The 26,942-nt window shown below is 38.1% G+C and overlaps 4 protein-coding genes across 4 annotated transcripts in view; 3 read left to right on the top strand and 1 right to left on the bottom strand.

Annotated features, from left to right (window-relative positions):
- Positions 1-23: 23 nt before the first annotated feature.
- On the top strand, positions 24-4,778 carry LOC306843787 (acetyl-CoA acetyltransferase, cytosolic-like). The gene is made up of 9 exons (XM_079375459.1): positions 24-234; positions 939-1,073; positions 1,223-1,404; positions 1,482-1,599; positions 1,684-1,827; positions 2,624-2,746; positions 2,862-3,016; positions 3,288-3,398; positions 3,746-4,778. The coding sequence occupies exons 1-9, from the start codon at positions 186-188 to the stop codon at positions 3,914-3,916; spliced, it is 1,188 nt and encodes a 395-aa protein (XP_079231585.1). The 5' UTR covers positions 24-185; the 3' UTR covers positions 3,917-4,778.
- A 228-nt stretch (positions 4,779-5,006) lies between these two features.
- kif25 (kinesin family member 25) lies at positions 5,007-13,117 on the top strand. Its single transcript, XM_079375268.1, has 15 exons — positions 5,007-5,368; positions 6,120-6,185; positions 7,052-7,177; positions 7,282-7,423; positions 8,394-8,497; positions 8,761-8,846; positions 9,050-9,089; positions 9,186-9,253; positions 9,332-9,406; positions 9,528-9,671; positions 9,775-9,951; positions 10,741-10,895; positions 11,367-11,579; positions 11,772-11,927; positions 12,515-13,117. Exons 1-15 carry the CDS (start codon positions 5,300-5,302, stop codon positions 12,664-12,666), a joined length of 1,773 nt encoding a protein of 590 aa, XP_079231394.1. The 5' UTR covers positions 5,007-5,299; the 3' UTR covers positions 12,667-13,117.
- A 111-nt stretch (positions 13,118-13,228) lies between these two features.
- On the top strand, positions 13,229-15,996 carry hebp2 (heme binding protein 2). Its single transcript, XM_079375479.1, has 5 exons — positions 13,229-13,391; positions 13,935-14,022; positions 14,210-14,345; positions 14,782-14,962; positions 15,300-15,996. The coding sequence occupies exons 2-5, from the start codon at positions 13,948-13,950 to the stop codon at positions 15,478-15,480; spliced, it is 573 nt and encodes a 190-aa protein (XP_079231605.1). The 5' UTR covers positions 13,229-13,391; positions 13,935-13,947; the 3' UTR covers positions 15,481-15,996.
- Positions 15,997-20,676: 4,680 nt separating this feature from the next.
- LOC306843487 (NHS-like protein 1) overlaps positions 20,677-26,942 on the bottom strand; it is a gene marked incomplete at its 5' end in the record, with an annotated part of 93,260 nt that continues 86,994 nt past the window's right edge. Inside the window, 3 exons of the mRNA XM_079375013.1 lie at positions 20,677-22,935; positions 24,259-24,297; positions 25,485-25,611. Coding sequence (XP_079231139.1) covers positions 22,311-22,935; positions 24,259-24,297; positions 25,485-25,611 — 791 coding nt within the window. The 3' untranslated portion in view covers positions 20,677-22,310. The remainder of the gene's footprint in view (positions 22,936-24,258; positions 24,298-25,484; positions 25,612-26,942) is intronic.

Raw genomic sequence — 26,942 nt, 5'->3', positions numbered from 1 at the left:
TGGCGCAACACCAAAATAAAGCCAATGCATCAGACTCAGATCTCGGTTATGATGCTTTCCTAGTCTTGTCTTATCAAATGAATGAGACAGCGTGAAGTAGGAGGCTCCTCGAAACAACCTGCATATATATATATAGAGCCAGCCTACCGGAAACATAACAAGGAACCTGCCAGCATTACAGCAAAATGAACACGGATGCGATTGTTATCGTTTCTGCCGCAAGGACTCCTATAGGTAAACTCTCAAAATGTCATGCATCGTATTATGATGATATTTTCCACACGATGCTGAGCACTTTGTAACGTTATCTGCAAACGGCAGTGCATCCTGTGGCAGCTTGTTGACATTATACTAGAAAGTTGTATCTCCTGTGTCACTAACTCCTGAGCTTGAGCTAATAATCTGCGCGATGAAGCTGATGAAAGAGAGTCTGATTGCTTTAGTTGTATATCGTCAAAGTATGCGTTTATTTTAATTAGCTTATGGTCGAGCAATACGGCAGTAGTGTAGTGTCTCACTATGGTGCAGAAGAAACGTAAAGCTGCTCTGATTGGTTGCTTGGCGTTCTCGCCAGTGTTCTCGTGCTCTGATTGGTTCATTTATTGGAGCACCATGGCAAGGATAAATTTTATTGATTGGTCATCCAGATAAACCTTTGCTAAATACATTATCATTCATATATAAATTCATATATAATTTTTTTATTCTGACCATTAACTTTTATTCATGGAAATAATACCAATATTCAAATGAAATAACAGCATAGCTTTAGTAAATTAGAAACCGCGTTAAAATTCCTTTTTTTTGTCTGCTCATTATGATTTTGACATAAAAGCAGTATATGGGCAATATGGCTTTATTTGCTTTTTTGCTTTCTTCCATAAATTATATTATTTAGTTGAAACAAAAGTATCAATATTTTTGCTTTTTATTGACAGGATCATTCAATGGAGCCCTTAGTAGTATACCTCTCAATGATTTGGGGACATTAGTCATTAAAGATGTGCTTAAGAGGGCCGATGTAAAGCCAGAAGAAGTCTCAGAGGTCATCATGGGTCATGTCCTCACTGCAGGTATAGAACTACATCAAAGACTAACTTTGACTATATGTAGTATACTTGGCCTACTCACCACCATATAAATACGGAAATCATCAATGAGAGTAACGCACAAAGCTCAAGTTCACTTGTGGATTGACTGTCTTCTCCTACATTTACTTAAGGTCATGGGCAGAATCCTGCCCGGCAGGCAAGTGTTGCTGCTGGTATCCCATACTCCGTGCCAGCATGGAGCTGTCAGATGATCTGTGGGTCTGGCCTGAAGGCTGTGTGTCTTGGTGCTCAGTCCATCATGACTAAAGAATCCAGTATAGTAGTAGCAGGAGGCATGGAGAGCATGAGTCGGGTAAGACAGCTCTAAGGTGCACTTCTGTTATCTTTAAGTAACAGGTGATGATAACCATGCAGCACTTTGTCTGTCAGGCTCCTCATATAATGCAGATGAGGTCAGGGGTGAAGATGGGAGATGCTACTTTGCAGGACTCTATACTGACTGATGGACTCACAGACGCCTTTTACAATTACCACATGGGAGTCACAGGTATTTTCTTAAAACGGATTGCTTCCCTTTATTGTGCCCTTTAATCGGGCAACTGATCTAGTTTTGGTCATGTGTCTGTGTTAGCTGAGAATGTGGCCAAGCAGTGGGGGGTGTCCCGTGAGGCCCAGGACCAGTTTGCCGTGACGTCACAGAACAGAACTGAAGCAGCTCAGAAGGCTGGAGATTTTGACCAGGAGATTGTGTCAGTTACTGTTCCCTCTAGAAAAGGTAAGAGGCTCTTTGTATTCAGAAATATGATTTTATTTTTAATATATATTATTTTATATTTCAGTATCTCAAATATTTATACACTATCATTCAAAAGTTTGGGGTTGGTTTATATATATATATATGCATTAATTTTATAAAAAATACAGTAAAACCAGTAATATTGTTAAATCACTTTTCATCACTCCATTCTTCAGTGTCACATGATTGTTCAGAAATTATTCTAATATGCTGATTTGGTGCTTAAGGATCATTTCATATTATTAATGTTGAAAACAGTCGTATTGTTAATATTTTTGTGAAAACAATCAAACCTCTTTGAATATATATTTCTAAGTAACAGCATTAATTTAACATATTTTACTTATTTATTCTTGTAATAATGTAATCATCCTGCACCTTTGCTGAAAACAAATCCCTTCAAAAACATCTTACACACCTGGAACTTTTGAACAGTAGTGTGCCTTATTCAAGGCAGTGTTGTTTACTGCAAAAATACATTTCTTAATCAGTATTTTTGTCTTGTTTTCTAGTAAAATCATCGTTATAATGAGATAAATCCCTCCTTTTCTTGTTTTTAAGAATAAACCTCTGTAAACCTTAAAACAAGAAAGTTACCAAACAAAAATAAAAGTGAAGGTGCACTTTCTCAAATCAAGTCTTAATATGTTATGCAAATTCTAAGTAAATGAAGTTTGAAAATAACAAAAATTCAGATTTTTTTTGGTGGAATGTTTGTATTTATCTCTGATGACACTGAATATTAATTCAAATAAACCTATTATTACCATATCAGGTCCAGTCGAGGTCAAAGCTGATGAGTTTCCACGGCATGGCAGTAATATTGATGCCATGTCCAAACTGAAGCCTTGTTTTGTGAAGGACGGTTCTGGGACAGTGACAGCTGGCAATGCATCAGGTAAATGGTGACATATTTGACACTTAATTATGACATAATTTTAAGTGTCATTTTCACTGCATAGAGATTTTTTTTCCCATAGAGAATTTTTTTCCCATTGGTTTTTGTTTAACAGGCATAAATGATGGAGCTGCAGCTACTGTTCTCATGAGCCAATCAGAGGCCCAGAGGCGGGGCTTAAAACCAATGGCACGCATCACGTCCTGGGCTCAGGCAGGCCTTGACCCTTCAGTCATGGGCACAGGGCCAATTCCAGCCATTAGAAAAGCTGTGAGTATCTGTTGAGTCAACACGGGGGCCTAATTCATCCACATGAATGAAGAATGAATTCTTATAATCAGTTCTTATCCTGAAATAGCACTTAAGGGACCAATATAATCCAATAAAAACCCAGATTTAGAATTGGGTTTATAATATAATATAAAATTAATTAATTAAAGTGTTTTCTGCTACAGTCCTTGCCAGTTTATTGTTACAACAAATTTGGTTTTCACTAATTTTCACTGTTTTTTAAAGTGAAATGATTCTGCTTTCTAACCAGGTTGATAAAGCCGGATGGAAGCTGGATGAGGTTGATCTGTTTGAGATAAATGAAGCATTTGCTGCTCAGTCCATTGCAGTGGTAAAGGAGCTCGGTTTAAACCCTGATAAGGTGTGTTATTTCTTCCACTTTATAAATACATTGCTTCATGCTTTATACAGCTTTACACAATATTATATTGACACAGTTACCCAATAATTTCTGTGCCACAGTAACAAGATTGTAATATCATGATGAGTCTCTCCATTATTGCAAATATTGGAGGTCCGTGTCACATGACCTTTGTTCACCTACCCTATCAGTGACCAGACTGCTATTTTATTCATGAAAATGAATAAAATGACCTCTTTGCCTAAGTAAAAAAAATATAATAGTTATATTTATGGAAAGACAAATACTCATCTGTATAATGTTTTCTATTCTTTTAGTTACCACTTCATTTGTCTCTCTTCCTTCAGGTGAATGTGTGTGGAGGGGCGATCTCTCTCGGACATCCCCTCGGTATGTCTGGCTGTAGAGTGTTGGTGACCCTGCTTCATGCGCTTCAGAGGACAGGGGGACGGAAAGGGATCGCTTCATTGTGTATAGGAGGTGGAATGGGTATTGCCATGTGTGTAGAGAGAGAATAAGTGCTGAGTACTGCTGAAATAGACAAATTACTTCCACACTGTAATCGTGTGCTTTTAATCAGGCCTTGAATCCAGATTGTCAAATTCAAAACAGATGTTTAAAATCTAAACAGGCTATAAAGAGACTAAAGCAAGTACATACTCAAGTCAGTGCTTATATATATTGTAAAGGAAGGGAAACCTGTAGTAAAATATGGCCAACTCTGGTGAAATGATTCTAATGTATCATCATGTACAGTGTATCTGAGGCATTTTCACTTAACACTAATGTATTCCCTTCAGTCTTTTGTGATTTATGGTACATAAAGAGGATTTATTGTATACCAGCTTTTAAGACATTCCTTTTCTGTGTTAATCGTCTATGGTTGCTGATTTACTCTTATAGTAGAGCTTTTATTGGTATTAAAACTGGGTCTGGGTCTGCCACAAGCATATCAACGATAACCTGATAGAGTTATGAAAATGATGTTGTGTTGTGTTTTAATCCATCAGTCGATCTGTTTGCAGCAGATTGTAAATTGGACCTAATACTTGGATAAGACCTGTCTACACTGCGCAATAGAAAACTGCCTTGGAAAATGTCAAATGTGCCAAAAAGGCAAAACTAGCCTCTATCATGTGCTTCCAATAGTCTTCTTTTAATACTTTCTCCCGATGTTAGTTTATACCTCAGGGGAAAAGCTGTTTACATGCTGTACTCTTAATCTTACTGCTTAATAAAGAATTTAATGGAGAGCCCGGTGTCCTACAGTGAATGCAGATAAATTGGGCCACTTTTTTAACCTAAAAATGTTTATGCACATTTTACAAATCTTTACTATAATTACTTTTTGTATTTCTAATAAAAAATATGGCAAATCTCAGCATTTTGTCATTCATGATACTATATTTTTTAGATGTTCATTAAAATATATATTAACCTCATGAAATGTCGCAGTTAGCAGCTGTTTAAATCAGTTTACATTTATTGTGGCTTCAACTTTATCAGCTTCAGATGTGACAGCGTCGCGGACAAATAATAAAGTAACCTGTAGAGGGCGCCAAACCTCAATGGCGCTGGTGGCGACAATCTCTTCATCGGCCTGTTGTTGAGTCTCAGATCAGTGTGAGTGTTGTCATGAAGTCGAGGATTTTAAACCGGTCAAAATGCACATAATCAAGCCCACATTGTTAATAAATGCACAGACAATATCATACATTGTACACAAAGTAATTACACTATATGAAATGTTAAATATAGATCAGAAAGCACCGAACAGGGTTAGTGTGCGCAGGCAGGTAATCGGATTACACCTCCGACAGACCTCTCACGAGCTCATCATGTACTGTCCCTACTGAACAACAAATGCTTCATTTAACGTCCTGTTCTGACTCTCATTCACAATGCCGCTCTTTATTAATCGAGACCAGATTTTTGCACATCAAGTCCATCTTCTAGAGCACAAACTACGGGTGAGTTTCCTCTTATATTGTCTGAATGTCAAATAACAGCTGGGCTGGTAAATAAGCTGTTTTATGTCGACAGACATGTCTACTGTCGTTATGATTTATTGCTATATTATTTGTTTGAGCCTATAATAATAATAAATTATATCCTTATATAATATGATATAATATATTACATTATGCTATATAATATAAAAGTTACTAGACATCTAGGCCTATGGCCATATTCGTCTTGACCATCTATGACCATCTCCACATGTTATTATGCAGTAGAGATATACTTTGGTAATACTATGGTATTCTTTTATGTGCATTTGAATACTATGTAAATACCTTTGTATAGGCTATGAATAGGGAAATTATTCAGTACCATGGTCTATAGGCCTGTATCAAAAATTATTATCCCATACCATGTGTACCATAGCCTCCATAATTGTATTTTCTTAAGGGATGTCTGTGTCTCAAAACCTAGAGAGCCGCTGACCTAGATTAGACAGCATTTTGTGTTTTGTAGGCTCATTTGAATGATGCCCAGATGTGTTGTCTAGGTAGGCAATAACTCACTGTGATTTTAAGACACAGCCACAGGTCTGTCAGGTACGTTAGAGGATAGCGTATGACTGATGATCAGTTGAATTTTGTCATTTACTTTACTTGAATAATTTTTATTTTAAAATACACTGTATTATTAGATCTATTATGTGTAGTTTCATACTTAAATGTAACAATAAGGCCCTTTCTTTCTTTCTCCTTTTAGAGTAAAGAGGAACGTATTTTGGAGTTGGAAACAGAGAACGCTCTCCTTCATTTGAGACTCGCTGAGGTATGGATAATGCAAATTTTATGTGAAATGAATCAAACTCCACTAATGGGGTTCGACCCTCCGCCTCAGTTAAGAGTTTGACCTGCCAGATGGTTTTCACTGCAAGATAAGTGGCTTGCAGACAGGCGACAGGTGCTTGCCAGTCTCACCTAATTTACTCACGTGCTTAATATCTGGATATGAAGTACAGACCTGAAGTATACCTTTGGTTGGAGATCCACGTACAAAAATGTTATGATAATATTATGGTAATATTTGAAGTAGATTTGAGTACAATCTAAATACCATGGTGTATCAATATAATAATTTTGTATTATGATAAAATATTTATTTTTTTAAGAAATTCATAATCTTATTCAGTTAGATGCATTAAATCAATCAAAAATGAGTCAACATGTTTGTTACAAAATATTTATATTTCTAATAAATGCTGTTCTTCTGATTCAGAGTCCCTGATAAATATTAAAAACAACTGTTTTCAACATTAATAATAATAAAAAATGTTTCTTGAGCACCAAATCAGCATATTAAAATAATTTTTGAAGGATTACATGACATTGGAGACTGAAGTAATGGCTCCTGAAAATTCAGCTTTGCCATCACAAGAATAATTGAGATTTTAATGTATGTTAAAATAGAAAAAAGTCCTTTTCATTTGTAATAATGTTTCAGAATATTACTGTTAAATAATACAAAATAATAATAATAAAAAATCTTACAGACTCCAGACTTTTGAGTAGTGGTGTGTATCAAAATACCATAGAATTACCATCTCCACAATGTTTTTTGTAAGGTGATAAAAACTATGTAAATGCTCTGATCAGTTTGTATTTGTTCCCCATTGACATTTCCTTAACCTTTTCAAGTGTCTGGGTAAACTCCGCCGTGAGAGGGAGGAGGAAATCCATGTCCTGAGACAGAAACATCAGCAGCAGAGGAAAGTGCAGAAGTCCACACACGCAGCTCTCTCCAAACTTCTGACTGACGTTCAGGTGATGGCAAAAACACTGCTTTGAAACAAGTCCTACACTACAAATCCTCTGAAATGCAATGTTTTGCAAATCCAGCATCATCACGTGCTCTGCGTTGCTCTCAGATGCTGAAACGGGACTTGAGGGATGTTTTTGCCATATACGTGGGGTTTGCTAAAGAGCTGGAGGAACAAAGCAAGCAGCTGTTTGAATGTGTGGGCACGGCCAGAAATGCTACTCAGGATTTCCAAAGTGATGACTTTCAGAGTGAGTGTGAACTCAAATACCAGTATATCAGTATTGTCTATGAATATTTGTGTGTCCAAATAAACTTAATGGATCTCATTCACTAATAATATGCACATACACTTATATTCAGTCAAACGGCAAGGTCACATGACGACCAAGATTATGAACCTCAACTCTGAACCTCCATCTCCTTTCTATTTAATCTTCTGCTCTCATTCCCTGCATTCTTCACCATCTGTCTCCTACTCTATCACGAAAGCAGCCGTGTTGTGACAGTAGGTATGTGGTGCAGTGTTCAGAGATTATCCACACTTCCCCACCCCCAGCCTCTCCTCCAGGAAAAGCTGCTGTCAGCAGGGACAGTAAGGTTATGTGTCCTGTGCGTCACCTGCACACCATGGTGACAAGCCTCCCGCAGCGCCTGTGGATCTTATCCCTTGTCATTTATATAGCTACAAGTCACTGTGTCTCAAAGTGCAAATGAAAAATGTTCCTGACAAAAAGCTTTTAAGCATACATTCAAGGATTACAGTATATGGTGATGTTTGTTGGCGTTTTTCCACTGTCATTATATAAGTTTGGCTTTTGATATTGTCAAATATCAATACAGGACATTTGACCTGTATTATCATGCTTTAGGATCCTAAAAGAAAATGAGCTCAAAACACTTGTTTATTTGGTGTACTGTGTAGCTATTGGACATTGTTACTGTAGGAAAAAAAGTGACTTACACAATGTTTCATATTGTAAAATGTGACTTATTTTGGTTCTGTCAAGTATTTTCTCAATCAGTTTTTTCTTTGGCTTCCGACAACATTGCTCAATCACTTCACTTTTTTCTATAGTAAAGTCATTAAACTGACTACAATGTCCCATGGATTAGTGGTTTCTATATGTTAACTCAATTGATCCTGTACTGCTTTGCAAATTCATATGTTAATGTTCACAAATAGATGTGAAGATTTTTTTCCCATTTTGTTTTCTGCAGAGCTCCGGGTTCAGGTGACCGCACTTGAACGCTCTTTACAGGAAGAGAAGGAGAGGTGCAGAGAGGAGCGGGTGAGGAGGAGGCTGCTCCACAATACCCTGGTTGTACGTATTTGGTTCTCTGATTTGATTTACTGTTCTTAATGTATCTATAGATTTAACATTTTGCCATTTATTTAAAGTCAAGATGTAGGGAGTACATCGGATACGACATTATGTTATCACCTGCTGTGGTGGCTAAAATTTTTGAACCCTGAATATTTAAAGTATTTTAGACCAGTTTCTACCTGACTTATCCTTAAAAATGACTGTGTAAGCATTCAGGATGATTCAGTTAAACTAAAAATAAAACACATTTCTCTCTGTAGGAGCTGAGGGGGAATATCAGAGTTCATTGCAGGGTGCGTCCAATTCTACACTTTGATCACATCCCAGGATCACCCACAACCAATGGGTAATATAATCTACATACATATTGAACGAATAGTGGTAGATTAATGCATATTAAAATAAAAAACATTTTGAATTTACACATTGAAATTCAATCTACTTTTGTAAATTAATAATAAATTGTGATTCAATTTAAATTAAAAAACCACTTGCTTTGGGAATGCGGTATGTCTTGTAGGTGTACTAAATCTCATTTTCCTTTTAAAGATCTTCATCATGTGAAGCAGTAGTGCAGGCGATCAATGATGTGAGTGAATTGATTGTTTGTAGAGTTTATGAGATCTATAAAATTGTAATGGCCTAGTATTACACCCTACACTCTCTGACCACCCTTGTTTTGCAGGACTCTGTTTTTGTGAACTGCGCCAAAACCTCAAGTCCTGTAATGAACAAAATATTTGAGTTTGAGAGGTATTTAGACATTGCATAAAATGTAAACATTTAAGAAGGGAGCTTCGGTGGTGGATAATGTAGCATGTGTCTTTGCAGAGTACATGGTCCAGAAGACAGCCAAGAGACTGTGTTTGATGAGGTGAAACCCCTTCTAACATCTCTACTTGATGGGTAAGTGTCCTATTTAATACAACCAATTTTAACTACTCACTATTACTATTAGGGAAGATACTGTGATGAAATTACTAAATATATACATTTTATATACAAAAAGATCTCTTCTTCATTTCAGGTATAATGTATGTATCATGGCATATGGCCAAACGGGGAGTGGAAAGACACATACAATGATTGGCTCCCGGTCTGAGGATCCCACAGCTGCACTGCAGGACTCTCAACAGGGCATCATTCCAAAAGCAGCCAATGAGCTATTCAAGTAAGCCTCGGCTCACTTCTCTCTCACAGTTAAAAATCACGACACGTTTCACTTATCTACAATACCACAACATAAAGTCTGTCTGTACTGATAAATGTCCCAGGCTGATCTCTGAGAAGCCAGCGGACAGTCATACGGTGGAGATGTCAGTGGTGGAGGTTTATAATAATGAAGTTCTGGACCTGCTAGCCAAAGATGAAGATGGGGTAACAGTTGGGGTAAAGAGAGAGGTCATCACCACCAGCACAGGCATCAGTGAGGTGCCCTGCCTAACATATGAGTGAGTCACAGCAGTCAGCATGAGGATACATCATATCACACATTTCAACTTATTGTATTTTAACAGTTTCACAAAATACAATGGTCAGTTCAAATAATAAAAGCGCCACTAACTATATAATCACGTACAGGATAACAAAATTTATCAGCTTTCAAGGTTTCAGTTTGTTAACATAGTTAATGCACTTGGAATCATAAACTATCAATTATTTTTAGCATTTATTAATCTAAGTTATAAATATACAATTGTTCACTGCAGGGTTATTATAGTTAAATACAACTCAAACTAAAAATATATATTTTTTTTATTTAGTTTAACATGAAGTACTAAAGTAACAAAGATAATATACATTTTTTTTTATAAAAAAAATATAAAAATGAATAAAAACTATAAAAAATGAAAACAAAAACATGACAAAATTACTAAACTTCAACAAATTAAAATGAAAAAAAAAAACTAATTCTGACTAACAAAAACTTTTATAGTATCTATTATAGTAATAATTTTGCATTATTAATTGATCTATGCAGTTTGTGGTCATTTTAATAAATTATATTTGATGTTTGGGACATTTTGTTCCCTTTTGTGCAATATATCAAACAGTGTTGGTACTGTTTAGATATTTTTGGGTGCATTAATGCATGTGTGGGTTGCATTTACTGTAAGTTTACAATCAGCATTTATTTTTTTGATTGACCTTCTTCATTGTACTTTGAGATTTTGCTGCATGCACACATGACTGTGACAGGTTTGCATGTGTTTGACTTGACTTGTTTGTGTGTGTGTCAGGTTGGTGCGGAGCTCGGCAGAGGTAATGCAGCTGATCAATTCGGTGTTAAAACTAAGATCTCACAGTCCCACCCTGGTGCACATGGACTCTTCCAGATCTCATTTCATCGTCACTCTCACCGTCACCTCCAAAAGCCCAGATGCACTGGCTCTAGGTATGATATACAGTATTTCTTCAAGAGTGCCAGTCCGCAACTCATTGGTTTTGAAGCTGTAATGTTCCCTCAAGCCATACGCCGCTATCTGCAGCACATGCGGTTATGGCTGTTAAGTGAGACCGAGTGTATTATCTCAAGACGCACACACAAACAATCATTCAAACAGCTCCATTTTCTCACACACCCACTGGATTAGTTATCTTCTCTCACACACGCACGCACTTTCTGGCTACTTCAAAAAGAGAGCCCATTCCAAAGGTTTCTCAAGATAGCACTGAAAGACCTTTTAAAGGTTGCCATTGGATTCAGGTGTGTAGCATCAGAGTCATATGGGCAGTAGACGTATAATTCTATAAAATGAATGGAATGGGACAAATCATAATGCTCAATATGGCATCTGCAGTCCCGCCCTAAAGTTAAAAGAGCTAATCACCTTTTTAATAAAGGTGTAGTTTATGTGTGTTGCAGCTCGTCGTCTACAGAATGCCAGACAGGATGTCCAGCGGGTGTCTCAGAAGGAGTGGTGGAGCCCACGCTGCCGCAGGGCCACTTCCTCACGCTCATCTAGCCCCGCCTCCTCACCGTGCCATTCGCCATGCCCCTCCCCCCGACCTAGCATCACACAGCCCCCCATCAAAACCAAGCTGCAGTTGGTGGACCTAGCTGGGAGCGAGTGTGTAGGTAAGAAGATGCAATGTTGTGCTCCGTCTGTCAAAAACATCATGAGAAGTTACTAGTTAAGCCATTTTACAGTCAAATAAAACAATAACCATATTCAGTCATAAGGTTTATGGAGTGTTAAATCTTCATTCAAGTGCTGCAAGTAAATGAAGATGTGAACAGGGGATGTGAATAGTTTTGGGATGTGTTTAGGGATGTCAGGTGTGACCGGTGCCGCTCTGTGGGAAAGCTCCTGTATAAACCGCAGTCTCTCGGCTTTGTCTGATGTTCTGGGAGCTCTAGCCGAAAGACGACCTCACGTACCCTACCGCAACAGCAAACTAACACATCTACTACAGGACGCCATAGGTGAAACACCACTACTTTATACATGAAGACTGTGAAACACTTGTTCCCTATTCTGTCTTCATCCATCCATCCATCCATAAAATATGGATAAAGACAAGCCAGACATTTTTTAAATGCGTGTATTTTAGACACGTCATTTATAATAGGCCAACTTATTTTGAAAATAATAAAAATACCATCAGGTAAATATTAGGTATAATGATTTATGTATATAATTATTATTTATCTACAAATGTTATGCCATGTGTTCCTTTTTGCCTGCTCGGGGACCACATATCACTAATTTTCTGACTTGTAAATGTGTATTGTTGTCAAAAGCACTATATAAGTAAATGTGACTTGACTTGTTCCCTGTTAAATACATTCTAAACTTAAAATGCATACTTTTTACACTTAAGAATAAAGATTTTGTAATATTTTCCCTTGTCTGTAATGTGTGACGTGAGTTTACTTTGCTTTTATTTGAACCACAGTTAAAACCAGTTCAACCAGTCAGGTTTTAACATGCCACAATAAGTGTGTCATAGACGAGGCCTACCTATTCTTCCTTCCCAAGCCTCACCTTTGACATCTTTTCCTGTTCACAGGAGGGGATGCCAAGCTTCTGATAATGCTGTGCGTATCTCCCACTCAACGCTTCGTCACCGAATCTCTTCAGTGCCTGGGATTCGGTGCCCGAGCCAGACAGGTCCAGAGAGAGCCACCACGTAGGAAAAACACAGCTCTGAAGATGAAGTAACCAACCGGGAGATCCATTTGAGAGCTATTTGTATGAATTTTGGTCACAGGTTTATGGTGCTCAGGTCATGTTGAAAGTTGCAGTGCATTGTAAGAACACTTTAGGGTTAAATTTATGTTGATATCACAGTTAATGCTTGTTAGTGATTCAATATTGTCATTTTTGGACAAGTTACACAATCTCTTGCACACTGGGGATGTTCCTCTGACAATGTTTACTGGTTTTTGTGTCTAGTGTGAGTGGAATATTTCAGATTATGCGTGTCTGCAATTAACCATTAGTTTGTACTAAAGTATTGATGTGATGATGAAAAATGTATAGCTTTTGTGTTTGCAACCTGACTCTAGTTGACCTTATTTACTGCAAAGCAATTTAACGCCTTTCCAGTGTATCACTATTTATGAATGTTCAAAAATGCTTTAGATTTAATAAAATTGACAGTAAATCATCTACATCCGCTATTTTCTTTCAAATATTTTGTCCCCTTGTTGTAAAGAGCACCGAGTAGTGTAGTGTTGCTGTGTCGTGTCCTTCATTTACATATTCGTCACAACCAATCGGAGCCTTCTCATGTGTGATGAAACATAAAAACACGGAAGTGTTACTTAAGCGAAGACTTGTTACTTAAGCGTAACATCATCTTTATCTAGAAGTTATAACACGCCTGTCTGCGACGATATATACTGCGCTCTGGGTCTTTAGTCACTTTAGTCAGCGTCGCACAGGTGAGTTTATTTACCACTGCAATCTCAGACATTAAGTGTATAAAATAGTAGTAGTTTGATTTCAGCGCAATTTGGCTACATTTGGAAAGACGTCGCCAGTATTCATCCTTGTGCGCTTTTTATTAAGTCGTGTATGAGGGAAAAACAATGCGTGTAATTTTCTTCAGTATGGCGATATTTACTGCTTACAGCCTGTCAAAACGTGAACCAACAGATTTAAGTTGTATTAACATTTAGAATAGCTCATACAATATTGTTAGCCTAGTCATAATTTATAGCCCAGTAGGCTATAAAATCCCATTTACGTCAAAGTACTGGGCTTCACATTCCCACTCAATGCTGTAGCCTATGGAAAAATAAGTAGCCTATCTTCCATTTTCCCTACGTCTTTTATACAAATGATATTTTTGGTTAAAATATGAAGTCGTTACAAAGATTGATCTTGTCAGGTGTGGAGCTCCATTCTGACAGTGTCATTTCGAAATTGTATTTTGTCTAAAGTGTAGTTTGTAACTCTGTTAATCCATTTTAAATTTTGAACAGCATTACAGTGAAGATGCTTAAAGCCATCGGTCAAACCTTTTTTTCTTCTGGACTCCAGCACCCTAAATTTACTGCTCAACAGAGTAAGGTGTGTGCCAGAAACCTTCCAGACTTTGGATGTGTTCATATTTACTTATTGCTTATTAGCAGAGCTAATGCTTAGTTTTTTAAAGTGGTCTGCTCACATCTAGTTTAAAGCAGACCTTGTTTCTTGTGGTTTATTGTTTAATGGCTCAAATGTTTCCAGTCATATTTAATGAATAAATGCTTTTTAGGGTGAAGACTATGAAGTCCGCACTTACCACACAACAAACTGGGTCAGCACAGCTGTGACTGGGATGGAGCAGGACCCGGCCTTCAGCACAGGCTTCAGAAGACTCTTCAAATACATTCAGGGGAACAATGACAAGAGTAAGTGGTCATGTTCCTGTAGAGGACTAGAAAGAAGATTTTTCTGTAGTAGACATTCAAGATGAGTACTTTCAGCTATTGTTACTACATTTTGGGCCTGTGTTCATAGCATTTTCATTACATAACATATATACAATGGAAAATAACATAAGCATATGGGTGAGAAATGTCATTCATAAAGCCAAAAAATTTTCTGAGCTACATGATTGCAACGAATCACATCTCGAAATGCTTTTATAATAATAAAAAGCATGTGACCGGTTGTGTTCCCACAGAGTAAACTGTGTTAATGATTCACCAGATGACACTCTCTGCAAAATAGCTTTAGCAGATATTTCAGACACTAAGAACAGTGCATGTTTCCAAACCTTTTAATTAATGAACCACCTTGCATATCGGCCTTATTTGAGCGCTTTTCCTGTATGTCATGTATCAGAGAGTAAGGTGGAGATGACGGCACCAGTGAGCTGTCAGATTGAGCCCGGTGCTGGACCCGCTTGTGAAAGCAACTTCACTGTGTCCTTCTACATCCCTGAGGAACATCAGGCTGACCCACCCAAACCCACTGATTCCGATGTTTTCATCGAGAACAGAAAAGAGGTCACGGTTTTTGTGAGGTATGTTTGTGATGAGGGCTTTTAAATTGTAGATTTTTTTTTTAAACAAAGATGCATTAAATTGATCAAATTACAGAGAGTGCATTTTAGAATTTTGAAAAAAAATAAAAAAATTATTTCAAGCAAATGGTGCTATTTTGAACTTCAGTTTTTATCAATGAATCTTGAGTCTTACTAAGCGTAAGAGAATTATACATTTTTGAATGGCAATTTATTTTGCAAGGGATTTTATATCCAGGTCAAACCGAGTATGTTGTAAAAACTACATTACTTTTCTCTAGTTTAAAAGAATATTGTTGTCATAGCTTCATGTTTGCTTGGCCTTGTTTTTTTGCAGGACCTATGGAGGCTTTGCGAACAGTGAGAGCAGCCGTGCGGAGCTTCTGAAACTGATAGAGAGCCTCAAGAGGGATGAGATGAAATTCAAGGAGGCTCCGTTCTACAGAGCGGGATATGACAGCCCCTTCAAACTGACTAATCGCAGGAATGAGGTGTGGCTGATCAAAGATGAGGAATAAAAGTCCTAACGATCAAATGGTCATCATTATGATGTGAATGGAGGAGGTCAATTTATTTGTTTGAACTTAACAATAGTTATTGTGCAGGTGCTTTGTTTACTACGTACCGCAAGTGCCTCAAAGTTTTTATATGAGAATTTAACACTGTACTAATTATATATCTGACCAATATTTTACAGCAACAATTTTTTTTTAGGTACCGACAGTTAACTGTGAAATTATACAAAAAGCATGTTGAAATAACTAATAATCGGCTGTCAGACTGACACATTGCCTAAATCTCAATGTCACTAATAATGTGCATGACTGAATTTAACTTTTTAAATGTTGTGAAATATGTATAATCTCATCTGTATTTTGAGCTGTTTATATTGCACTGAATCTGGAATCTAATCATTTAAGGGAACAATAACATTGTATTAATTTGACAACTCGTTTTGGTCTTAAAATAACCTGTACACATTTTTAAAGGCAGCCATCTAGTGGTTAAAAAAATAAAACTAAACGCATCTTGGGAAAGAAGGTTTTTGTTGTTTGGCTCTGCTGGCATGAATGAGTAGCATTATGACTGCAATCCTAGGAGTTTTTTTCTTAATGTATTTTTATAGCACTATTCAATTCTGTATTTGTATTATCAATTCTAAGCAATAGTTTATGCACATTTGAGAAATGACCTAAGTAACATGTAGTAATCTTAGCTCAAAGGGAATATTAATAATTAATCACAACTCGTTATAATTATAATATTTGGAAGAGTTAATAGAATTAGCTTGATAAAGCAGAATTTACAGTACAATCAGCTGACTAGGCCAGCTAGTGAATGCTCAGTATTGATTAAATATGAATTCAAAGAAATCTTAATTTCCAGGGTAAGGGAAATACCCTTTTTAAGGTACTGTACTAGCATGTAACAAGATCAAAATCGTTAAATTAACTTTGTTGCAAGCAGGGAATCAGAAACCAATACTCATATGTATTGTGCACAAAGTTTTATTAACTAAATCACAAACGTATAACTAAAACATATATACATATATGTATACACACACACACAAAATCACGCATACGTGGTACATGGGAAGGGTAAGTGAGACTGGATGAATGAAACCGGACAGAAACAGGGGGAAAGAGGCTGAGTTGACCATCTGAAAGAACCATAAGTCTCTAATTCAAAGCACAGTATATGATAGCTTACAACAAACCTCTGTGTGGTGAAAGGAACGATACTTGCATTTGACTGTGGAACGAAAGTCTCGTGAAGCCTCTGAAGAAAGTCTGGATAGTTCCATTCGATGGCCGAAGTTGCAATTTCTTGAAACTCCGAGGTTGTTCTTGACTCTGTGGTGGTTGAGAGAGTCCTCTCTCTCCTAGATAAGCACATGGCTGGATGTAAAATGGGGCCTACTGGCCCTGTGGGCCACAATCTGGAGATGAAGATGCAGTGGCTACCAGGAGCGGGGAGAGAGAAATGTCTGATCAAGGGCATTTCCATGATGGTGAATTCCAGGGTTGAGTGAAGACGAACTCCAGTGGTGTTAGTCTGACTCTTTGTGGTCAAGAGCCATCTCCCCAGGCTAGGGAGATAGCACACGGCTCTATATGTTGGGGCCTGCCGGGCACGCCCGCACCATCTCAGGCTCTCCTTGAGTCTAACCACACGGACAGCAATTGGGAGATTTAGTGGTGATGGCGCAGTGGATAAGACACATGCCTTTGGTGTGAGAGACCTGGGTTCGAATCCACTGTGAGACACCAATGTGTCCCTGAGCAAGACGCTTAACCCCTAGTTGCTCCAGAGGCGTGCGACCTCTGACATATATAGCAATTGTAAGTCGCTTTGGATAAAAGCGTCAGCTAAATGAATAAATGTAAATGTAAATGTAGCAAAAGAGAGGCGGACCTGTGCGTGAGCCCTTTAAAGTCAGGGAAGAGTCACACCTTTCAGGATGGGCTTGACCAATGAGAAAGGCTGAATTTCCAAGCGGGAGGCTGGAAATATTGGGGGGTTTTATGACCCTTTGTCTGAGAGCATGGTTCGAAAGGCTCTGACAGTCTATACTTTGATTAAATTACACACACATCTGGCATTATATGAGAAGGTGGTGTACACCAACGTGTGTGTCATCAAATGACCATTAATTTCACTCATAAAGCATGCATAAAACAAAATACAATGTAAAAGAAACAATACAAGATAGTTAAAATCATACACACAATGTCCTGGGATGCATGTTTATCTGTAGAAAGGTTTGTCTATGAGTTACAAGGAGGAACGTTTTGTTTGTATGGGTATTGCATGGGTTTCAGAAGGGTCTGTTCTTATGGCACATCACATCTCGCATACTTTTGAGCAATAAAATAGTCTTATCAGATGGTGGCCCTGGTAACTGAGCCCTTTAGGGTGCTATTTCAGGGGGAAGGGTCCATAGACCTTCACAGATTGTTTGTTGAATCAGAGGGTTTGCTGGATTATTCATTAAATATAATGAATACATGTGTGTCTGATTGGTCCAAATGCTACAAACAACATTGTATAAATGAGACCTGGGGCCTGTTTCATAAAACAAGTTTACCAAATAAGCCAGGTTTATTTCAGTTAGCCTGACTTATTGTCAGTTGATTTTGTTCAAAATAAGTCAGACTAACTGAAATAAGCCTGGCTTGGTAAACTTTTTTATGACAAGTCTCTGATGATGGTGTAGAATTGGCTGTCACAAAAACTGGGGTCCAAAAAGTGAAGTCCTGAAACTGGATTATACTACCTGAATGATCTATATCTCAGCAGATGATGCATTTTTGGTTTAACAACTGGTGATTTTCCAAAGGTTTGCCACTTTGAAGCTCCATGGTCTATTTTTTTTCATTAGTGATCACAACAAACTTTTTAGGTCCACACTACTTTTCTGTGTACATGATGTGACACACAGCTGAATGACCTAAGCAAGTTCCTACAAAACCCGTCCCAACAACTCTAAAATAATAAACCATTATTGTTTGTGTATTTTTATGAGTATTATGGAAAGTAAAGACATGGTTTGGATGTTTTCTTTCCCCACTCACTTTATATATAAAAAAAGAGTATATATAAAATATATATATAAATCAATAAAGTTACATGTAGGTTTCAGTCATAAACAAATATATCATGAATTTATTTTTATTTCGGTCATATTAAACTACTAACAGATCCAGACAGAGAGAGAGAAAAAAAGTACTTTATCTGATAAAGGACATAACCTCGGGTGCTAGAGAAATCCTACAAGGCCAAACACACACTCTCTGCACCATCATCAGGTTTATTTTCGAGGTAAGGGTTGCCTGAATATCATGTTCTAAAGCTCAGCACAAAAGATGACGTGCATGTGGAGAAACAAGGGGCTTACTTCCATCTCTCTGTTGCAGTCAAATAATAAACAAGGATGCATGACCTCTGTCATGATAGAACCTCTAAAGATCAGATTTGTCCAGGTAACGGTTTCAAGCTTTAAATGATGGTCAGGAGGACAGAAGGTGGTGTTGATGACCCTGCAAAGCCTCTGGAGTTGAAGCATGGCTGTGGGTGTTATGGTGACGGCGCTAATGAGATTGTGGTTTGGGCTGGCGGCTGACAGGTGGCAGTGAATCAAAGACTGAGACAAGACAGTAGTTGTTTTTGGCGGCCTGCTTTCATTTTAGTTTTAGTCTAGTCTTTGTGTGAAGCTGTCTTTTTAGTTTTTTTATTAGTTTTAGTCACGTTCATACTCTTTTTAGTCTAGTCAAGTTTCAGTCAACTAAAAGTCTGAGCATTTTAGTCAGAATTATCCATGACTATTTTCATCTAGTTTTAGTCGACGAAAACTGATGATATTTAGTCGATGAAAATTGCATTTTAGTCTCTTTTTAGTAATTATATTTAACCCAGTCAATATAGTATAAGTACCTAGTAGCTGTGGCATACCGTGGGGTTTTAGTCAGGGCCTTCAGTAAGCAAGGTTAGTTGTGTAACAGTTATAGGTTTACAGTGTTTTTTTTTTACTTCATTGTTGTATGTCTGTATTTATGTAGAGGCCCGACATTTCGTTCCACTGTATGTCCCCACATGTAGCAGAATGACAATAAAGCTCAACTTCAACTAAAAACATCTCTGTTACAGCTATATGCATATAATGCACACATGATGCTGCACACAGGCTCTCAACAACAATGACGGCTGATCAGCTATTTTAATAGTACGCTAGATTGGGGTGGGTTAAATGCAGAGTAAATTTCCCTACATGGTTAGTAAAAGTAATCCGCCAATACACGGGTCACTATACACATTCATGTCACTCTAAAATGACGACGCGCCCAAAGCAGCAAAACTGTACAAACTCTGGACATCCACACACCACAGTATTATCAATGTGCATGATGCAATACTCATCAAATAATAAAGCACTCACTTGTTAATGAAGTCCATGGGTCTGTCATTCCATGCCCCTTTACTCGGATTTAAAAGTAAACACAGCCAACAAAATCACTTGTGCTCGGTGCTAGCTGTTAGCCACTCATAGTTGCAATCTTTGAAATGGCGCATAAAAACTTTTCTGGCCTTTGTTAGCGAATTCACTTTGGGTGTAGGTCCTCCTTTCTCAGTTATTCTCTTTTGTCTGCAAAAGAGCGCCTTGAAAAAGACGATTTTAGTAGATCGGCAACAAGATCTGGTGTAGGCGCCGATGACTGCAGCTGTCATTTTCTTTTCGTTTACTTTCATGTTTGCTGATTAAAGGGGTAGCACTGGGCACGTAGCTGGACCCAGAGGGCGGGCTATCATTGAAAGTCAAAATTTGATTGGCTGATGATTCTGTCACTAATGCTCTTAACAAATCAGATGTGACGTCTTTCAACAAAAGGGTAGCACTATCTGTAGTGCTGGCCTCAGACTTTATGTAGGATATTCCAGTTCAACCTCAACTAAACTAATCATAGGCAATTTAGTGGACATTACACAAATGAAAATGATACCTAAATAATCAATAAAACATTTTTCACAATTTTGTTTTTATAGGGCCAGCAGAGAAGGGCCTGCTTCCCCTGACGGCCCACCACTGCGCTAGTTACCAACATTTTCTTTTAGCCAAACCCATTTCAAACAAGGTTATCTTATTATATTATTGTTACCTCATGGACTTAAGAATACATCCATGCCAGACAAGGAAGACGCTCTGATTTGAATTTACAACATTTATTTTACCAACGAAACATGTTAACATATTTGTTGTCGTCTTCTAAATAATGCCGCGAGTGGGGCTTGAGGAAGTGACGTCGCAGTGCAACCTGATGCAGCTCCAGAAGAGACACAGGAAACAGAAATACTGCAAAATAATAATAATAATACCGCGACTAAATGAAACGAAATAACGTTATAACATTTAGTTTCGTCTCGTTTTAGTCAACGAACATGAAGAGACATTTTAGCATACTTTTTATTTTGCAAAACACATTTAGTCTCATTTTTATTCGTCAACAATATTGCATTATATATTTAATTATCGTCATCATCACATGACCAGCATTTACGTTGCGTCTCGTCTCGTTTTCGTCACGTGATAAAGGTTCGTTGACGACGATATTTAGTCACAATTTTCGTTGACGAAAGCAACACTACAAGACAGATGGGCAATTTTTCAATATCACCATGTTTTATTACAGAGACATACTCTAGAGAGTCAGCAGCTTGCTTCCTCTTTACCATCGTTCTTTTTCTGATCCGTGTTTCCATCAGCAGAATGGGTGAAGGAACCAAACAGAAGTTCTGTCACCGGTGAATCTGAATTCAAAGACCACCAATCTGTAGGAGGTCCCATCTCAAAAAGCTCACCTCCAGATACAGTATATCAAACCACATTCGGGCTATTCTAAAATAAATACTCTACAAAAGGAAGCCACTCCTAGCAAAGGTTTCTAAAATGTACAAATTATTTGAAAATAAGATCAGGTGTTACTTAACATTTCTGTAGGTTTATACATTAAAAAAAAAAAACATTATAAAACTGCACAAGTAAACCGGTCACTTGTTTCAAGTAAGATGTCAGAATTAACTTTTTAAAATAACCAACACAGACACAATGCTTTTTAAATGACAAATAAAAGAAGACGATGAACAGTGCAAATCTACACACCAAAAACCAAACATAAATGTTTCCACAAACAAGCCTTCGTTACTCCAATCCCAATTCCGTTTCCATTCCAGACACTTCCGTTGGTCCAAACAGTATGGAAAGATACACTCTTGTAGGAATCGGTCGGTGTGCTGTTTATCTTGGTCTTTGAAGACCGGCGTACTCAAGCGGTAAGGCGCTGACAGAGCTGCCTCGGTGAAGTTTGAGATGTGACGCACCACAAAATATCCATCAACTTGAACTACTACAGCCAAAACATGTTGTCACATAGCAATTCCTTCATTACAACTTTTGTTAACTGCTTTACCAAAAAAAAAACCCCACACAAATCTGACAGTTACTGCTTAAGAATGGAAATAAAAAGCTGAAAAATATAAAAGAAGTAATTGCTAAGCTTTGGAAAGATGACTCTAGTATTGCCACTGAAAGCGGTGTTCTCTCCGAAAAGAAGGTCAGATTGGATTAGATTGGTTACTTTTTTTCTGAAGAGCTACAGATACAGCAGTATCTTGTCTACTGCTTGAGCTGACTGCTTGATCTACCTTAGATCCAAAAGTCTTAGCCCACACTTCTACATCAGACAGCGCTGCCTGGATTAGCGGGCGGCAAGACCTTCTACAGTTCAGCCTCTCCTGGTCATCTCTGGTGCCAAGAAGATGTTCTGCCTTTGCCAAGGAGCCGTTTGGAATCCTAACTGCTGCTCTGTTCACATAAAGTGCTGTTAGAGTCCTGAGAGATGGGAAGGGGCATGTTTGGAGGAGGAAAAGGGCATGGGTCTTCACAGTCGGTGAGTTCCCCATCCCTCTCGCAAATAACAGTCATGGGGCTGCTGAGGATCCGGCTGCGGGCGTTATACTTGCTGCTGGCGGCAGAGGGCGGTGTGCGAGATCGGCCGTACTTCGAACCGATTAACGACGGGGATGTTGAGAACATTCCCTCATTGCGCGCCCAGTCCTCGGGCATCCTCTTGTTCCGGCCCGGTGAAGAGCAGGGGCTCTCGCCCGTTGGAGACGCTGGATCAAATGAGGAATCGAGAGAGTGAGCTCTCTGAAAGCGTGGGTCCGTGCTACGCAGCATCTCTGCAGCAGACATGCGGAAGCTGGTCTCGGAGCGACTGCCTTTCTTCAGCAGGAGGGCCTTGAAGGTGTCGCTGCTTGTTGTGGATTTGCGCAGGCTGCGCTGGATGGAGCTTGTTTGCCGTGGCAGAGAGGAAGGCAAGCTGGGGGCCATTCCTGTAGGTGTGGCCGGTGGGGATACAGGACCTCGTGAATGGTCCTCTTCGGATTCCTTGCGGCCCAGGACCTTCCGCTTCGACCTGGAGACAAAGATGAAGTAATGTCAGTTAAATTGTTTCGTCAAAAGAGAAATAGGTAACACTTTATTTTAAGGTGTCCTTGTTACACGTTACATGTACTTACTATTATGCATAATTACATGTAAGTAACCCTAAACTAAACCCTAACCATATATTAAGTACATGTAGTTAATTAATATTACTCAGTACTTAAATATATAATTACACTGTAACAAGGACACCTTAAAATGGAACCAAGAAATAAAGCAATGAAAGCCAAAGAAGGGATGCACAATATCTCAATATCAGTCAACAGAAGTCAACACTTAGTTCATCTTTAAAAATATAAATTAGCAACACTGTTAAATGTCATTTTTAGTAATTCTGTAGCAATACTGTAAATTATAATGCTGTGATGCCTAAATTCACTTCAGCATTTAAAAGAATAGGTTTAAATTTTTAGTGTTTTGATAGTGAAGAATTTTAATATAATGTCTTTATCAATTATTTTAAAATTGAGAATTTTACAACTGTGCATCCCCAAAAACCAAAAGTAAAAAAGTATTTTTAAAATGAGCAAAAGCTTATATTAGTTAGCAGTAGGCAGTAGAACATCAGTTCATTTAGTACAAACAAAAAAAGTTGTTTGATGTTTTTTTGTGTGTTTGAAACTATTATTTAAAGAAAACTCTATTGACAGAGCTGCCACTTAATGAAAATGCTTCACTTCAGTTAACAACTAATCTAACTACTCCTGAAGCTGAATGACTTGAATAAGATGAGTCAATTTTTGTGATTAATTTTTTCAGTCTTGATGAGCCTATCCCCTTCATTGATTTCTGTTCCACTTTCTCATTAAACTCAGCTAGCCCCCAGCAAACCAAAACCTCGCTGCAAAATTGGAAAAGCAGGAATATCTTAATGCAGGATATAAATAGCATGAGTGTGGGGGGGTTTGTTTAATACAAATTTAGTGCTTTAAAAGCCAAACCAAAGAGGAATACTGCAAGCGTTGCAACTTTATGGAAGTGCAGACATAATGGAAGCTTAATCAACAAAGCAAACTGGGCAAAATGCCCAGCATCGTTTTAACCCAGAGGGCTGTTCATCCACCCAACCAGTAGGGGGACCTTGGGTCAATGAGCACTAACATGTTGTGCCCAGGATCAAATCAAATTCATTAGCATGGCACAATTGCTGCAGATTATGGAGCGTGGGATTATCTGTGGGATAGAGCAGAAATTCATCCCAAATCTGAGATGCGCTGGGAGATTATAGAGCTAATCCCACCCTAGCATCATCACGAGACGAACAGCCATCGGCTAATTACTTGCCAGACCGCACCTCGTATGTTGGGGGGTGTTCATGTTCAACTGGTCCAGGCTGAACGAAAGAGAAGGAAAAGGAGGATGGAAGAGATCAGGGGAGACCAAGGACGAAGAGAACAGATATGACAGATAGTGGGAATATTACAAGGGATGTGGAAGAGTTGAAAGAGTCAGATATACAATACCTAAACAAATCCTTTAAAGATAAATATAAAAAATGCATATATGCACACACACACACATATATATACCTCCTTACAGAGACTAATAATTTGATATATTAAAACAGTGATATATGAAAAAAAAAAAAATTAGTTTTAAGATTACAACTGTAATAGGATTAAATTTTTAACCAAGATGTATTATCTTGTTTTAAGCCTATTTATATGTTTTGAAATAGAAATGAAGAAAAATAATAATAAATAACTGAATAAACACAGATGTTTTGCAGTGTCAAGTAAAACACAGTAGGTCAAATCTTGAGATAAATGCTATACGCACTGTGGTTGTAATCTATCTTTCGCTTCAGCTTTATTATTTGATTCATCTAAAGCTCAGTGCTTTGAGAGTGGCAGCAGGCAAACCGCAGGATTTACGGCGCACATAGCATCTGGTGCTCTGTCACACTACATCTAAACTGGTCTTCCATTTCAAGGATATCTTTTGCTCTAATATCTGTGTGAGATTGCAGCGGTCCAGAGCAGAAGGAAGAGCAAAGCCGCACGCACACACACACACACACACACTGTAGCGGAGGAAACCAAATCCTGAAATTGTGTGACGTGCTGAAGAACTTCAAAAACCTGCCCATTACACATGACTATGGCAAGCCTGCATACGTAATGCGGCTGTGTGAACTAAAACACAACAACATAATGAATTTTAAATAATGCGTCAGAGCTGCGTTTTCATGTGTAGGACTGCAGTAAGGCTGAGTGTTTTCTGATGGAATTAGAAGAGAGTGCATGTTTCTTCAATACAGCCAAACTATATAAAAGCATCCAGTGGGGTAATACTTCAGCATGGGGCATTTTTTAATCTGACAGACAGAGACCACAGAAGCCATACTCTTTACAGGCTGCTTTCCTTCCACGCTCCATCTTTGATGAATGTATCTGAGATTGGATAGGACAGCCCGCTTTAAAATTATGAATGCGGTTTACGGGATGAGGGAGGGATGGAGTGGAAAGGAAGTAGACCAGACTGGAAAAGGGATCACAGCAAAGTATTGTGGGAATTTACCTGTGAATTGCAGCAAAGAGGTCCTCTGTGGTGCGGGGCCGTGTGGGGGTCACCATGTCCCCACATTTGTCACTGTTGATGCTGGGAGACTGAGTGACGTCCAACGTGCTGGACTCGAAAACCTCACCTGGTAGAACATTCATATATTAAACTCATATAATAATAATAATAATATATATTTAAATACATATATATATATATAGAGAGAGAGAGAGAGAGAGAGTGTGAGTTGTTATAATACCAGTGTTATTATCGTAAAGTATTGCGCTTCTAACACCAAGGTCAAAAGCGTTTAAAAATTCATAAACGCATCTACCAAATGCATAAATGTAATGTAAATGTGCTCTGATAATAACAAACTCAGCTGTCAAACCGATACCGTCTTGCTCATAAATACATGCCTTGCATTCTAGAACTTGATACTGTTATGTCAAAATGCATAGGCATGCTGGGACAAACTTGTCTAAAAACATTCAAAGAATGGAGAGGAAAACCTTCTAGGCAGATTTAAAATACTAGAGGTTGAACACGGATTATGCAAAATATAAGAAAACACAAGATTTTAAACCAGTCAATCAAAATCCTACATTTCATACAAGTACCAAGACACATCACACAGCCGTCAATAAATCCAAGGACACACACATATGCATCACGCTGTTCAATTGTAACATGTATGAAGGACGGTAAAAATATTTATATTTAATATTCTCTTACATTGTTATGGTCGTATCCACCTTTCCAGAGTTTCAGTTGCTCTGCTCTCTTCTCATCTCACATCTGCACTTGCCTGAGCTGCTGAGGGTGATCTCACGTTACACGCTCTCTTCCCTACCCCTCCCTCACTTCTCTCCTCCTATATCCACTGTCAGCTCCACCCCCCGCCCCATCCCATTTAAAAGCTTTCCCTAGGGAATGACTCTGGCTAGAAGTGTGAGTGTGGACACTGTGACAATGATGATGTTGAATGAGATGCACATATTCTCTTAAGCTGTAATGATTTTAAAAATATAAGAGAGAAATACCTAGATATGTAAGCTGCAGCTGGGTCCGGCTTACGTGTTTTAAGTTAATAAACACCTTTATTAAACTAAAACAATTCATTTAAGAGATGTCTGTGTATAGCTACTCTAAATATTCATTAAATAATGAATAATTTATTAATATTATTCATTTACATTGGTCATGTCATGTAACATGCATGCAAAACATCTACTGAGAGAATGAATAAATGAAAGAATGAAGGATATAGAGGAATAGAAGAATCAAAAGTCAAAGGGACAGATGGTGGTGAGAGGAGGGGTGGCTGACTGAATATAGTGATAGTTTTGGGAAAAGACGGAGAGAGAAGTAAAAGTACTGAATCTAAAGGACTGCTGCAGTGATGTCCCATTCTAAGCCCTAATTCACTTAAGAGTGGAGGTGAGCAAAATCAGCCAACTCTTGCTTTAAATGCAC

The sequence above is a fragment of the Barbus barbus genome (genome assembly GCF_936440315.1).
Source record: "Barbus barbus genome assembly, chromosome: 24".
NCBI lineage: Eukaryota > Metazoa > Chordata > Actinopteri > Cypriniformes > Cyprinidae > Barbus > Barbus barbus.
This window is presented reverse-complemented; position numbering and strand designations above follow the sequence as displayed.

What these genes read in the sequence shown, in the direction of transcription:
- LOC306843787 (XM_079375459.1), top strand. Translation starts at nt 186, where the DNA reads ATGAACACGGATGCGATTGTTATCGTTTCTGCCGCAAGGACTCCTATA. An exon ending in GGGTCATGTCCTCACTGCAG is followed by an intron (nt 1,074 to 1,222) that starts GTATAGAACTAC and finishes CATTTACTTAAG; the next exon opens with GTCATGGGCAGAATCCTGCC. An exon ending in GACAGCTGGCAATGCATCAG is followed by an intron (nt 2,747 to 2,861) that starts GTAAATGGTGAC and finishes TTTGTTTAACAG; the next exon opens with GCATAAATGATGGAGCTGCA.
- hebp2 (XM_079375479.1), top strand. Translation starts at nt 13,948, where the DNA reads ATGCTTAAAGCCATCGGTCAAACCTTTTTTTCTTCTGGACTCCAGCAC. An exon ending in TCAGGGGAACAATGACAAGA is followed by an intron (nt 14,346 to 14,781) that starts GTAAGTGGTCAT and finishes GTCATGTATCAG; the next exon opens with AGAGTAAGGTGGAGATGACG. An exon ending in GAGGTCACGGTTTTTGTGAG is followed by an intron (nt 14,963 to 15,299) that starts GTATGTTTGTGA and finishes GTTTTTTTGCAG; the next exon opens with GACCTATGGAGGCTTTGCGA.
- kif25 (XM_079375268.1), top strand. Translation starts at nt 5,300, where the DNA reads ATGCCGCTCTTTATTAATCGAGACCAGATTTTTGCACATCAAGTCCAT. An exon ending in TTCTAGAGCACAAACTACGG is followed by an intron (nt 5,369 to 6,119) that starts GTGAGTTTCCTC and finishes TTCTCCTTTTAG; the next exon opens with AGTAAAGAGGAACGTATTTT. An exon ending in CTAACATCTCTACTTGATGG is followed by an intron (nt 9,407 to 9,527) that starts GTAAGTGTCCTA and finishes TCTTCATTTCAG; the next exon opens with GTATAATGTATGTATCATGG.